The 13,983-nt window shown below is 31.8% G+C and overlaps 1 protein-coding gene across 1 annotated transcript; it reads left to right on the top strand.

The window, feature by feature from the left end:
* The first annotated feature begins 7,300 nt into the window (after positions 1–7,300).
* LOC115444088 (corticotropin-releasing factor-binding protein) lies at positions 7,301–13,961 on the top strand. The gene is made up of 6 exons (XM_037446394.1): positions 7,301–7,429; positions 8,074–8,234; positions 9,209–9,404; positions 10,003–10,181; positions 11,825–11,933; positions 13,391–13,961. Exons 2-6 carry the CDS (start codon positions 8,154–8,156, stop codon positions 13,540–13,542), a joined length of 717 nt encoding a protein of 238 aa, XP_037302291.1. The 5' UTR covers positions 7,301–7,429; positions 8,074–8,153; the 3' UTR covers positions 13,543–13,961.
* The last annotated feature ends 22 nt before the right edge of the window (positions 13,962–13,983 follow it).

Raw genomic sequence — 13,983 nt, 5'->3', positions numbered from 1 at the left:
TGGAACGACAGCATATTGAAAGAATAAAAAAAAATTTGTACTAAGTAAATATTTTACTTTATTTTCATAGTAACCCTTTGTCCGGAGCTGTTAATTACACCGCATTCAAAAGAGATAATTGAATAACAACATATAAACGTTAGTCTACATTAATTACTTTCACGTCCGCGAAAACGATGGACTTCGGATGATAAATCATAAAACCAACCTTGACCAGTTGAGAAACCAATCTCTAAATGTCTCTATAGTCAGCTTTAAAAACGACTGCATAAATTTAGTAATATATATTAGTATTTTTCTTTATTTGCAACGCTATTTTTTATATTTTTATGTATGTATCTTTAATAAATAATTAATGAATATAAAATAAACCACCCTCCGATGGCGAAGCTCAAGACCCAAGCCACCGGCGGCAATATAACATATAATTATTATTAATGCACTCACTACGTACTTTATTTTTATGAAACGATAAATTAAACCTATCATGTGCCTATATTTTAAAGTTTCGGTAAGTTTTTTTACATCCTACTATACCTAACAACTAACGGGCATTAAATTATTGTACCCAGGATTTTACTATTATTTATCCGTGCGTATGTTACCCTTCATATTTTGATATTTGATATGAAGATTCCTTTTATCGGTTCGTTGATCGTGTTGGATAGTAAATTCAAACGAGCAACAGGAAAATCGCTACGGATTTGAATAACCTTGGTATTTTCTTGTATCCTTATTTTTTACATATCGTAAAAGATATAAATGGATAGCTTAAATAACTTGCTTTTGCTTGCGATCCCGCCACCGTGAAAGTTGTTTGCTATAAACAAGCCCATCATACACTTTCCTGGGCTAACGTAGTATATAAATCGAATATATGTGTGTTAATTTTCATCTATATTTATATATTTACTTTCAACAGGCATAAAGTGTAGTAGCGGCAATAGAGCGAGTCAAATTAAATTTACTTTATAGGAATGTTTATTTTGTTCCAAACTTACGTTTTTTTTTACATCTACGGTTCGAACAATTTATTGTAAAGTGTTATTTTCAAAAAGATAATTATGTGGTTTTATTTCTTAATGCAATGTCAGAACGACCCAATAAACAAACAATACAACAAACTCGCATTTTTTAAATGAATTATTAAGATTGTAGGCACAAATAACATTAAACCAAAGTAACATACCTATGTTACTATACCTATAGTGCCCAACTTATTTTGTTTTACATAATCACAATGCACAAAATATTATGAATAATTATATTACTTGTTAAACTCAACGATGTTAGTTCAAGGAGACTAGAAAACATAATGAAAAGGCCATAGCAGACAGGTCTAACCATTCAAATTTAGCATGTCAATATTAATCTAAAAAGCAATCATGTTCTGTTGGTTTGCTCACCATGTTCTAAAGTAAAATGCGGATTAAATATATTGAATAGTTAATACGTTTAAAGACATCTTCTTAAGGTAGTCTTTTTTATAAAAGGAATATAGCATTACGCCTTTTTGAGATCCTTTCCTTTATAATTTGCCAGTTCTAAGAATATTTTATCTATAATTTACTTATTTATAAACTCTTTTAACTATTCCATTAAACATTATTTTTTCACACGGACATTTTACAGAAAGAAAACACTGCTTATCCGTTTTCGTTATGCTAAAATGATTCCAAATAAATTTGTTCTTTCGAAACGATTGCTTCCAAAGATGTTATTTCAAGGTATCTTATATTTATTATTCAATATGAAATGTGGTATTTGAAGTGATAGCATTTGCTGTCGACACCGTTGTTTATGTGCAATAAATAATATTTTACTACCATTGTCGGCTGGTTTATAACAATAAATTTATAATGATGTATGCAGATTGGCGAGAGACGTGTGCGTCACAAACACGTTAGCTGTTGTTATTATATCAAATCAATTAATGAATGCAAAGCTACATTTCACGCCTAATTTGTTCAATAGGATTTTATATTCATTCATAAACGTGAGCCGCGATTGAATAGAATTTTAGATAAAACGACACGTGGAATCGAGGTCTAGTCTCATTTTAATGATCAATTTATTCCCTGTGCTACTCAGAGGCAAATTACGGTAAAAATTATCATTAAGTTGAAGTAGATGGCAGGAAATTGGCGTCTATAAAAATGTACGCAAAAAGTCAATAAAAAAAATATTGATTAAAAATGAAGAAACAAATGATCATGATGAAGTTATCGCAAGTAATTATAATATTTTCTCAGTAATTTTTGGCGTTAGCATTTTAACTTTGAACAATAAAAATAATTCATAATCGTATCTCAAGGTAAAATTGTAATAGAGACAGACGTGTTGAGTTACTTCAATAAAGTGAAATATGAACTACGTATAGAACGATATACCCCAGTGTACACAGCCTCTATCCTCAAAACACGTGCTCTCACGGTATTGCACTGAGAAAACCCGATCTTCATTAAGCTATGAGGAAAAAGCGCGCTGCGAATTTCTAATAAACTTTTGTATTATCTTATTATTCAAGCTTATTTATGAATTCATTGTACCTTTAACTTGAAGATACATGATCCATTCATGTAGGTAAAACTGTCTCGTCTATTTATGCTGCTAAACGTGCGCTAATATTTTAGGAATAGAAATTAAAGTTTATTGACCATGAGATCGTCGTTACAGGCTAAGAGCATAGAATATGTATGCTAATATATAATATTTTGGAATTCAAAGTTCTGAATGGTTATAATATATGTACAGTATAGATGCTTTATATTATAAGCCTGAGTGTTTTTGTCAGAAGAGTATAGTTATCTATTGTTGTTCATTTTTATTGCATGTTTTGTATCATAGAAAATACGAAATTTTACCTTATTGGCTAGAATCTTAATAAGAACAAGGGTGCTTTCAAGAATTAAAAACTTGTCATAATCTCATTTACAACCAGTATTCGAATATGATATCGACATTGGTTCAATTTAAAAAACATTACGATTAAAGTATTTATATTCTTTCTTTCCTTCTTGGTAGAATTATTATTGTGGAATTATTCATGGAAAAGAATTAAGTCGATTGAAATTTAGTATTATTTTTATGGTCTCCCAACATAATGAGCAGACGATATTTGGAATACAACAACTTTATTTATCGAAAAGTTTCCAGACATTAAAGCATTGATGTTAATTATTGTGAGGTGAAAATAAGCCTGCTGCTAGCCATATTGAGGCATGAAAGGTAATTAAAAGAATTTGGCTTATAAATTAAATGCCCGGCTTACACGAAGCTCAAAAGTAAAAAGTATACTATATACATATAACCATATAAATAATATTCAAAAATATGCTAACTTCATAAACCCGAATAAGCGACCGTCACGCTTTATTTTATATTTTTACCGAACGTTGGCATTATTACGAAATTGAATCTTGTACAATAACGAATTAGATTTTGTATCAAAAACACACTTCAATAAAAATAGCGTGTGTATGTAATTTACTTTGAGAAATCCAACACGCTTTCTGTTAAAAAATCAATCCTAGTAAAGTAATAAATATGTAATTTTTAATATATATATATTTTTTTATGGATACAAAGACCTATTTCGACGGATTAACTTGATTCATAATTTTTCACACTTGATTATATTGATAGTTTTTCCGAGAAATATGAATAAATTATAAGTCTATTCCTATGAGGGTTATAATATAAATAGACAAAACCTTTTAACTCAAAAATGAATTAAATGTCCAATAATTTTAGTGGCTTTAACAGTTTACAGTGGTATCACTTATGATCGGATATACTATTTCCCTTTAATGAGTTTACATTGTCTTACTCGAGAAAACTACTTAGTCCTGCTAATGTAATGGTTTCCCAAAAGTGAACCATATACCTACCTAATTGACGGAGTCAAATATAGTAGTCTTGTATTTGACTACTGTTGATAATACGGTTAATAATGATTTATTATGTTTAGGCGAATGGTAGACGTCGAATTAAACCTAGTATTCGGTTTTTATCAAGGTTCTTAGTTTTATTATTTTTTTATGACATTTCGGAAACTGCTACTTGCATAGTCACGGATAGACTGAGAAGTCAGTGGTCTGAAAAATAAATGTTATATTAGGTATCTTCACTTTAAAATAATTCGTTTAATTTTATAACAATTCGCTGCTCGCGACCTCATTCACGCAGAAAGAGTTCACAGTGTCTTGAGGTCTGGAGGTTGGTTATATGAGTTCTAATTTAATAACATAGATAACAGGATCCAAGGCTTGTGCCCGCATTCTTCCATCTTCTCTATTAAAATTTGGATTCGCGAGTATTGAAATTAAAAGACATCCGTCTTTTAATGTCAATACTCGCGCATTATCTTTGGTAGAAATCGGTGTTTCTGGCAAGGTTTTGTGCCTTGTTTAATCTAATATAATTTTTGAATTCTTCTTCTGAATGTTTACCAACTCCGGACTTCATACCAATGACACGATAGAAGCTGCAAAGTTTGGAACGTCGGGACCAAAATAAAAAACAAAACCGCCTAGCAATAAATTATTTAAATTCTTTCTTTGTTTTTTTAAATAGTATATCAATAATATTTTAATAACTAAATTAATACAAATAAATTGATTTTCAAGCTAAATAAATAGATTTAGATACAGTTTAGAAATTTGATCACTTCTTACTCCGATTTCTTTTCAGATAAGTAGGTATCAACAAACCTTCCGGACAAAAATCTAATTGACAATGAAAACTGTTTCAAAATTGATAGTGTGGTTTAAAGAGCTGAGAAACAGACAGACAGACGCGGATCGCGAGATTAATGTATACTGTTTATATGTTATAGATATTATGTAACACTTACCACTTTTATGATACTGTCCATTTCATAAGTCGCTTAAAACGGATCTAATTTGACCTTAATAATTCGCACATTAAATCCTTCTGGAAATATTATTCACTTCGAATAATGCCTATAACATAAAAAATTATAATCTGTCATATTTTTATGATAAAATATTGTTTTTCTAAGCTACCATGTCGTGTTATCACTTATAATATATGGGATGTTTTATGTGAAATATTTGAAATTTATTGTAGAAAAGCATTTAAAATGATTTAATAATATTTATAAATTAATTTTTAACCGACAGTACTTACGATTTTGAGCTATATTCGAATGTATATTTAATATTGATTCGTATTATTAAGTACTCTCATACTGCGTTAAAAATATTTTGATAAACAAGTATCAAGATGATTTACAAGTAAAGGTTATTAATAGAATCAATTGAATACAGCCGATATATTTTATAATGACAAATCCGTTACAGATTATAAATCTGTTATATAAACCTGTAATATCAAGTTGTAAAACTTGTCGACAATATTTGCAGATTAAAACCTCTGCCAATTTAAACCAACTTCACTAATCCGTGCGGCTTATTTGAATTATTAATTCGCCAATTAGCTAAAAATATTTTGTGAGAGAATTATAAAACACTACTTTCCATGCACAGCTCTGCTTGCGTATAGCTTGTTTCCGTGATAAAAATATAAAAATCGGTGATAATGTAGCTTTTTGTCAGACACGGAGCAGTTATTACGGAAATTATTTATTTATTTATTACAATTTATTGTACATCAAAGGTGAAAGTACAAACATAAAATAGGAATAATAATAAAACTTAGTACAATTGGCGATTTTAATGCGTTTCGCAATTTCTTCCGTCTGGATCCATTATCCATTCCTTTCGCAGGTTGTCTAACCTGCGAAAGGAATGGATAAAATTTGAGATACTTATAATCAAGATATAATAGAAGGGTGTCGACTACCGAGATTAGTGTTCAAACAAATTTTCAAGTTTATAATATTAACAATATACTTTTTATTTGGGTTCATGGTATTAGTCATTTAATAGTTTTATGTTATAATTTTTCTTTACACATTTAGAACATATTTTAGAACAGCATTCAGTTCAAAGTAGTAAAATTATTTATAAGTAAAATTAACGCACTTTTAGACAAATTTAATTCAGTGATTCATTTTCAAATTGTACCTTATTAACTTGTGGATTTAATGTAACAAAATAGACCCAGGTTTCTAACTTTGGGAAATATTTTAATGATTTCGTGACCCCAAAATCTAAGATAGAATTACGTGATCTTTATTTATAAAGCCTTTAGCCTAAGAATTTTTGTCCCAATTTATATGGAGTTCACGTTCTAATGGCGGGAAGCGCTCGCTCGCTACATTTAAAATCACTCAAGGGCTAAGGATTATCTTAGGAATATAGTTATTGTCGGTAATAACAATAACACTTCTTTTCTTTTTAATGTTGCTTAATTTAAAAAGGTTATTTCTATTACATAAAAATAAAACAAGATAACTGACAATAGAAAAGTTCTAAGTTATATTGTGTATTATAAATTCAAATCAATCACAATCTGCTTTAATGGGTACATCAAAAATAAAACAACTTTATAAAAATCATTAAACACAGTTCGTAAGGCAAAAACACTACTACTAGGAAACTGGCAGCTGCTAGGTCTTACCAACTATCAGTTTACAATTGTAGTGTCTTGGCAACAAGTCCATCGTCTGTATGATCCCTAAAGGCTTTTCATGACGTGGTAAGACGGTGAAACAGGTGTGACGCGTCTCATCCCCGCACCAGGCTAAATAGATTTGTCTTGGCAAACAACAAGCTTCGCCGAATTCCCGACAGTCTGCTCAATTGTTTTACGGCAAAAGTAGTTTCTAAATTGATTACATTAATGTGTTAGGGGCAACACGACCTACGCACACTTAATATGTCACTGGCATTCATGTAAGTTTACGAAGTTTTAATGCCAACGCAAATGACCAAAGTATATAGGGGCTTTCACACATCATTAATCTAATTGGATTAATTCAAATATCTCATTCAAGTATCAGTGTTACCGTTGTTTTGGAAAAAAAGGGCTGTCAAGACTAAACAGCAGGTTTGATATCAATGATACAATTGACTTTTTGAAGTTAATAATGTATTCTTTGTCAATTATCGCTTGCTATAGTGAACATAAGGTTTACACTAAGAACTTTTTTTTAAAAAATATTATTTGACCATAATATTTACAATATAGTTACAAAAAAATTACCCAACGTGGTATACAATAAAAATACCACAAAAACTTAATATAACAATTTGTTTGCTCAACGGCAGCAGGACATCATATTGAATTGAGCCTAAAACCTCCTGAAAATTACAGGAGATCCGTGTCCAGGATTCCCAGAAGTACACTAATTATATTATTAAATACTTTAATAAAATAGATGTTTTATGTTTACAGAATAAGGAGTTCGGTCATGTAAGAAGTTCGGCGCCAGCTCAGTCTTGGTTCCCCAGAGTTCGACGCTTATCCAGACCTGCACATCGAGTTATAGATCCTACTGAAGGCGAGTATTATATGAACAAGATAGATAATTAATAATACTGGTCTGATAGCAATAAATATAGGTTGGAAAATTCGCTCAGTCCGGGGATTCGATTTCAAAACATTAAAAAACACACCGAATATTTATGATAAAATAAATAAAGTAGCAAATTATCGCCACTTTTTTAAGAGGTTATAAATAAAATTGCGTAGTTAGTTATTTTAAAACGTATTTGAGACGAACTTATCTACCAACGCCTTCTATTTCTGGATTATGCCATGCGAGAATCGTATTTGAAGTAAGTTTGATTTAGAATACAGGAAAAACATTGTACATATTTAATTAACAGCGAATTAATACGGTCTTTGTGGTTTCCATTATGTATTCCTTTTACCCTTCTTTATGTGAATAATTTGGCTAATCCACGGTCGGGTTAAATTAACTTTTGCTTTTCACGATACCATTACTATTGCATATAAATTTATTCGTGGGAGGCCACCGGATATATTTTATACCAGACTGGGCTATCACCGTATGTACGATGTAAATCCATTAATTCGATTACTATCAAGGGACGCTATTACAGTCGATGTTATATTTTAAAAATTACACTGTATTTACAATTACAAAACATGAAAGGGATAGTAATCCTTTCGAAAATGCAGATTGTTTCCTGGTGACATCAGAAGAAGGGGAACTGTTCTTTAAATCACCATCAGATGAACCATCGGTGTGCGGGATCTACATGATTGCGGAGCCGGATAAAAGGATCGAAGTTATTTTCAATTATCTCGATGTGCCGTGTGAAGATGGAGGATTGGTTGCGGTAATAATTTGTTTCATATACTGTATAGTTAAACAGCAAAATACACAAAACGGTTTTTAATATCAAGAATAAAGGCTATGAAGTAGATAGGTTGGTCGGTTTCATAATTAAGCTGTAAGTTTTTGGTCAAAAACGATCGCATTAAAATGTGCCTTTGAAAAGTCAAAATGGAAGCTGGATACTGGAAAATAGATGCTGATGGGTAGATTGTTCTAGAAATTCGGCTTTGTCGGTTGATCACATAAATTGTTCGTCATTGTATAAGCAAAATAAATTTACATAAAATATCAATTTACCATTTCATTAAATGATTAGACACGATTGTATAATTTAATAGCCAACTATTGTTAATGCCAAGTAAACTATTATGTCATTAGATAGCGGTCATAGTCCAAAAATACTAAAACCAGCTTTTAAAAAATACATTATTCAATACATTTCTAGTCGTCTTTAAAAACTAGTCGTGTGTGTCATCTTATTTAACTTTAGCGAAAAGTGTGTGTAACATTTTGCTAACTAGTTAGAAAGATGAGATCGTATCAAAGTTTCCTGTAAGACTATTTGCTTCAAATAACAAGTGGCGTGTTCAGGCTAACTTAAAACTTCCATTTATCTTAAATCCAATTTTGTTGTATTGGGGGTAGGATATATTTTGTATCCGTTCGAATAGCGACCATCATACAAAATTGTTTAAACCCGTCATAGTGGCCCACGTAATTGTGTCGCATACCGGGATCAGCTTGTATATATGAGATTCCGACAAGCTAACATACTTGTCGACTGGGGAGCAGTCATCTTTCGCCAGTCGACATTCTACCTAGACTCTACTTTTTTACCTTCACGTGCTGTCAGGTCACTTTGTAGTGCCTGATTAAAATATAAAAACATTTTTGAATTAGTAAAGGTAACTAATCATATTCCCGCCAGTAGCGAAGAAAATTGTATAAAATTTATTTATTGACTCAACATTTTAGTGGGTAGACGGATGGGAGCTTAATGGGCAAGTGTGGCCTGCGGACACTTGGGACGACGACCGGGTAGTGGAGACCTGCGACCAACGACCGCAACGCAAACTCGTATCCCGACAAAACGCCGCTCTAGTACAGTATCGCGTGCCGGCTCAAGGGAAGGGATTCGCAGTTACTGTTAGACACATCCGAAACGCACGACGTAAGTCTAAAAACAGGTTCATTATACCCAGCATCGGTTGAGGCGCGTAGAATCAAATCTCATTTATTTCGTAAGCACGGTTTGATCCAGCGCGTCTCTAATGGTCGCTGTTTCGTTGTGAATATACATACATCCATAACATACATAACATCACGCATTTTTATCCCCGAAGGGGTATGCAGAGGCGCAACTAGGGCACTCACTTTTCGCCAAGTATGTTCCGTCCCATGATGTGATAGGGGGCGAGCCTATCGCCATATCGGGCACAAATTCCAGACTCCGGGCTGATACTGAGCAGAAAACCCAAATATCACTTTGCCCGACCCGGGATTCGAACCCAGGACCTCAGAGCGCTATTGTACCGGACATGCAATACAACTACGCCACCGAGTCAGTCAGTAGTGAATATAGCAGGCAAAATAAGCGGAGTTAATGCGACTTGATTCTATCCGACACGGAATGCTTAGTCGACGCTGGTCATAACAATAATCAAGTCTTTTCTATTTTGATCATATGACATTCGATCAATAATATAATTCCATCAATCAATACAATCTTTCGTTTATTTTTGTTAATATAAAGTTTTGGTCTTTTTTAGCTTGCAACGTGATGGTGTTTGGTTCTGAGGGCGTATATACTTTAAGAAATCACGGGGAAACTGGCAATTGTTCGCTGCTAACTATTTCTCCATCAACTGTGCGTGTACTGGACTTGAACGTCGGGCAAACGATAAAAAAAGGGCACATGTTGGAATTGGAAACTGGACCTATTCATCATGTGAGTGAACGAAAAACTTTTGGATCGGTTACAGTGCAGTTTTAAATGTAGTCAATTTGTTTTAGTTACATTTAGGTTTAATCACCACGTAACTTATTTGTCAGTTGCCTGTATATTAACATTTTGCTTTACTATATAATTGAATACTAACATAGTAGTTTTTCGCGTTAGGTTTTGATAGTACTATATTTTTTAATGGCATATACAACCATTTTAATACATGATTTCCATAGATATCGAACAATTTATATCCTTTTCCCTAGCAGCCATCTAACATGCTTTTCAGATACTATATTCTTTCATAGAGTCGTTTCATAAATGTATTAAAGGAAAATGTAAACTTCGTTTAAAAGTTATTAAAGTTGTTTAATCGAAATATTAAAGTTCTATCAAACAACCAAATTTTATCTTGCTTCTGAATTAATGTAGAGTTGATTACCCAATAATCTTATTTATAATCTAAATGATAAAAGTCGAAACACCAATTTACATAAATAGGGTCACGGGAGATGAAAGTAAGCAAATATTTCTTAAGTGACGTGATCAAAGCTTCAACTTAATAGCGCAAAATCGTCTGTGTGTCAAATTGTTATAACTTCTACCGGTGTCTATGAAATGGGTTTGAAGGGTCCTGACAATATTATACTCGGTAACGATTTATACCATACCTTATTTTATATTGTTTATGTATATACGTACATGTATGTATGTTAAGACATTAATATTGTTCATTTATGTATGTAAAGATCTGGTATAAAAAGTAATATACTTACTTTAGTACTCGCTGTACACCGTTAGAGATGTTAATCCAATCTATACCAATATTACAAAGGTAAAGATTGTTTGTTTGTAGGTTTTAGGGGTTAATCTCTTGAACTTCTGCAGCGATTTTGAAAGTTATGTCACTAATAGAAACTTCGTTACTCCTGAGTGCTATAAGCTACTTTTTATTCCGGAAAATAATTCTACATGGACGGAACCTCGGGAAAAGATTGTAAAATATAATTTAATTACAAGAATAGTTGCATAGATATAATAATATACAATATTAACTTAAAATCTGCTAGTCGTGGGTAAAATAACCGGGTACTGATTTTAGCGTCCACGATGTAATACCAATTGCGTAATTACGATACCAATTAATAATGTTCCCACATTTTTTTTTATATTCTTAAAGTGCAAATTTTTTAGTTGCTTTAATCTTCGATACTACAAATTTAAAGCGCTTGAATTAACGCGACGGAATTAATTTATTGTGAAAAGATGACTTTCAACGTGTTTATTAATGTATAATGAAATAAAAACACGAATTTATTACATACATATTTTCGACTTTACTAGTTTATTAGCAAATAATAAAATCGTCACAGTTTTTTCGCAAACACTATTTTAGTTCAAAGATTTCCACGCTGAATTTTATAATGTAATTTATGTACAATTCTTTCCAATAGTTTTACGACTTCACTAAGTAACTGGCTATAAAACTAGAACGTAAAACTGTTGATATTTTAAAATTGATTTATAACAATAACATTTTATAATCAGATAACGGATCAGGAAAACAAAATCCTTGATAGTAAATGCAATAAAAATATTTTAAAGTTGGATGATTTTGTACAAGAATGTTAAACATGTTTCTGTAGTGCACAAAGCGCGGCTTGGCTGATTATGTGGACATTGGCGGCGCCAGCGGTCTCGACCACACGAAAATGGAGGTCCTCGACAGTGTGTGCGGACTCGACTCTAATGAAGGTAACGATCCCAATAAAGAGAAGTAAAACTCCCACTCAACGTGTTACGTTCACTAATTAAACCTATTTCATTTATCTTACATGATTTATTGTTTCACGCACGATGTTCTTTTTTATTTTGCTCGACATAATACCTACATTGAATTTGTGACTTTAAGGTATCGAATTAAAAGCTCATAATAATATGCTATTATATTTTCATGACATTGTGCCATAATTTCGACTACTTAATTATTTGTAAACCAGTTTTAAGTTCTGCTAATTGTATTTCTAGTCGACTCAATAAATGTTTTAATAATAACATATTATATTCCAACTAGATTTATCAAATGTTTATAGGTATAATAAAAGCATGTAGGTTTGTAATATTGTATTTAAATAAACGAATAAAAAGAACATTCTCTAAACAGAAATATTAAATGTAAGTACATAATTATGTTGAAAAGTAAAAGATTTATTCTGGAAAAATGTTTTATATCGTAGAGTATAATATTAACCGTAAGCAAAGTTTTTCCTCGGGTGGAATTTTAATAAAACTTATTGTATGAACTGCTAAGAATGTGTGCTCTATAATATTTGTGTAAATATTAAGATGAATCAAAAAATAAGAGATTTAAGATTAAACAAGTTACTTTGTTTGCTCCATCGTGATTGAATCCATTTAATTCTGAACTTATTGCTAACATAATATAAATGCCTTTTTCAATATAATATATAATAATAACGTCTACAATGGCTCCTTGTATTATATTTTATATTCATGAAATCAGTAATTTACTTCACACAAATGTAACAGACCAATAGTACTTATGTACGCAAGCCACGAACAAAAGATCAGCACAGGCTTGAATTTAATCTAAAATAAATATTTTTCCTAAAAGTACTACATTCAAATAAAATTAAGGAGCATTTATTATACCGCCTTATAGATATTATAGAGAAACTTCAGGATTTTCTACGTTTTTTACTTTTCTGTGACTTGCAAGTTTAACAGCTTGTATAATATGGCTTCCGCACATTTTTATAAGTGGCGAGACATATTTATTTCCAACTTGTCTTGACGCTTAGTTAATTTTCTCAAGGATTAATATGATTTTGCTTTCCTAGGGATTTGTTGCTTAAATGCTAGGTCTCATCTAAATGCGTGACACCGTCGTGATTCCTGGACGGACCGGATAATGGTTACTAAGTGTGGGTGGGATTGTTTCTGTATTCTAACTATAGTAGTAAATTGAGTACTGTGCGTTATAATTGAATTGTATTTTGAAAACAGCAGAAAATGTAAACAATTATGCACTTAATGATTATGTTTGATGTTCATGATAGTTCAGGGTATATCCTAAATATACATTATTTAAAAGGAAGGCCCTTCACATATGAAGTTTTTTCCTTCTCTGGATGAATATGGAGGTATATTACAGATTTATTAATGATTTTTATATAATATTTATCATCAAGCTCGTCGCGCGGCGCTCATCGCTTGCGAAGACACCGTTGTGCGGCTAGTATCAAGCGGACAGTACTACAACTCCGTCACTGTGGCTTTCGCCCCTCTCCCCGCTGAGGACATCGAACGCGCGGACTTGCTATGCGGCTTCAACGACATGTAAAACTATGGACAGTTTATTGGACGCCTCGCAGACTTGCTTATAACGTTGTAAAGTTCGTGTAGTATGAATTACTGAGTCTTATTTACTGTGGTTATAGACATTATGTGACAAAACTGACATCGCAAAGAATAGCAACAGAAATAATATATAAAATTAAATGTAGATTGTGAAGATTTATCGTGTAAGTAGACATTTGAATAAAAATATCTTTATTTCATTATGTAATCGACTCGACTTAGGAACTGGTATGAGAATAAAGAAGTTTAAGTATTAAATAGTTTATAGTCCCCAGGTTATGACCCCGCCGTCTAGATTATGTAATCAAAATGGATTACCGACTTCAAAGTTTATCTCTAGTCACAAGTAAATTATAGATGTTTTACATACAAATTGCCAATAAATAAGTGTATATGTCAAAATGTTTTTTATTAAGTACCTTAA

The sequence above is a fragment of the Manduca sexta genome, unplaced genomic scaffold (assembly GCF_014839805.1).
Source record: "Manduca sexta isolate Smith_Timp_Sample1 unplaced genomic scaffold, JHU_Msex_v1.0 HiC_scaffold_2955, whole genome shotgun sequence".
NCBI classification, from domain to species: Eukaryota; Metazoa; Arthropoda; class Insecta; order Lepidoptera; family Sphingidae; genus Manduca; species Manduca sexta.
This window is presented reverse-complemented; position numbering and strand designations above follow the sequence as displayed.

Coding starts and splice junctions, on each gene's coding strand:
- LOC115444088 (XM_037446394.1), top strand. CDS start 8,154: ATGATTGCGGAGCCGGATAAAAGGATCGAAGTTATTTTCAATTATCTC. Junction 10,182..11,824: donor AAACTGGACCTATTCATCAT/GTGAGTGAACGA, acceptor ATGTTTCTGTAG/TGCACAAAGCGCGGCTTGGC. Junction 11,934..13,390: donor CGGACTCGACTCTAATGAAG/GTAACGATCCCA, acceptor TTTATCATCAAG/CTCGTCGCGCGGCGCTCATC.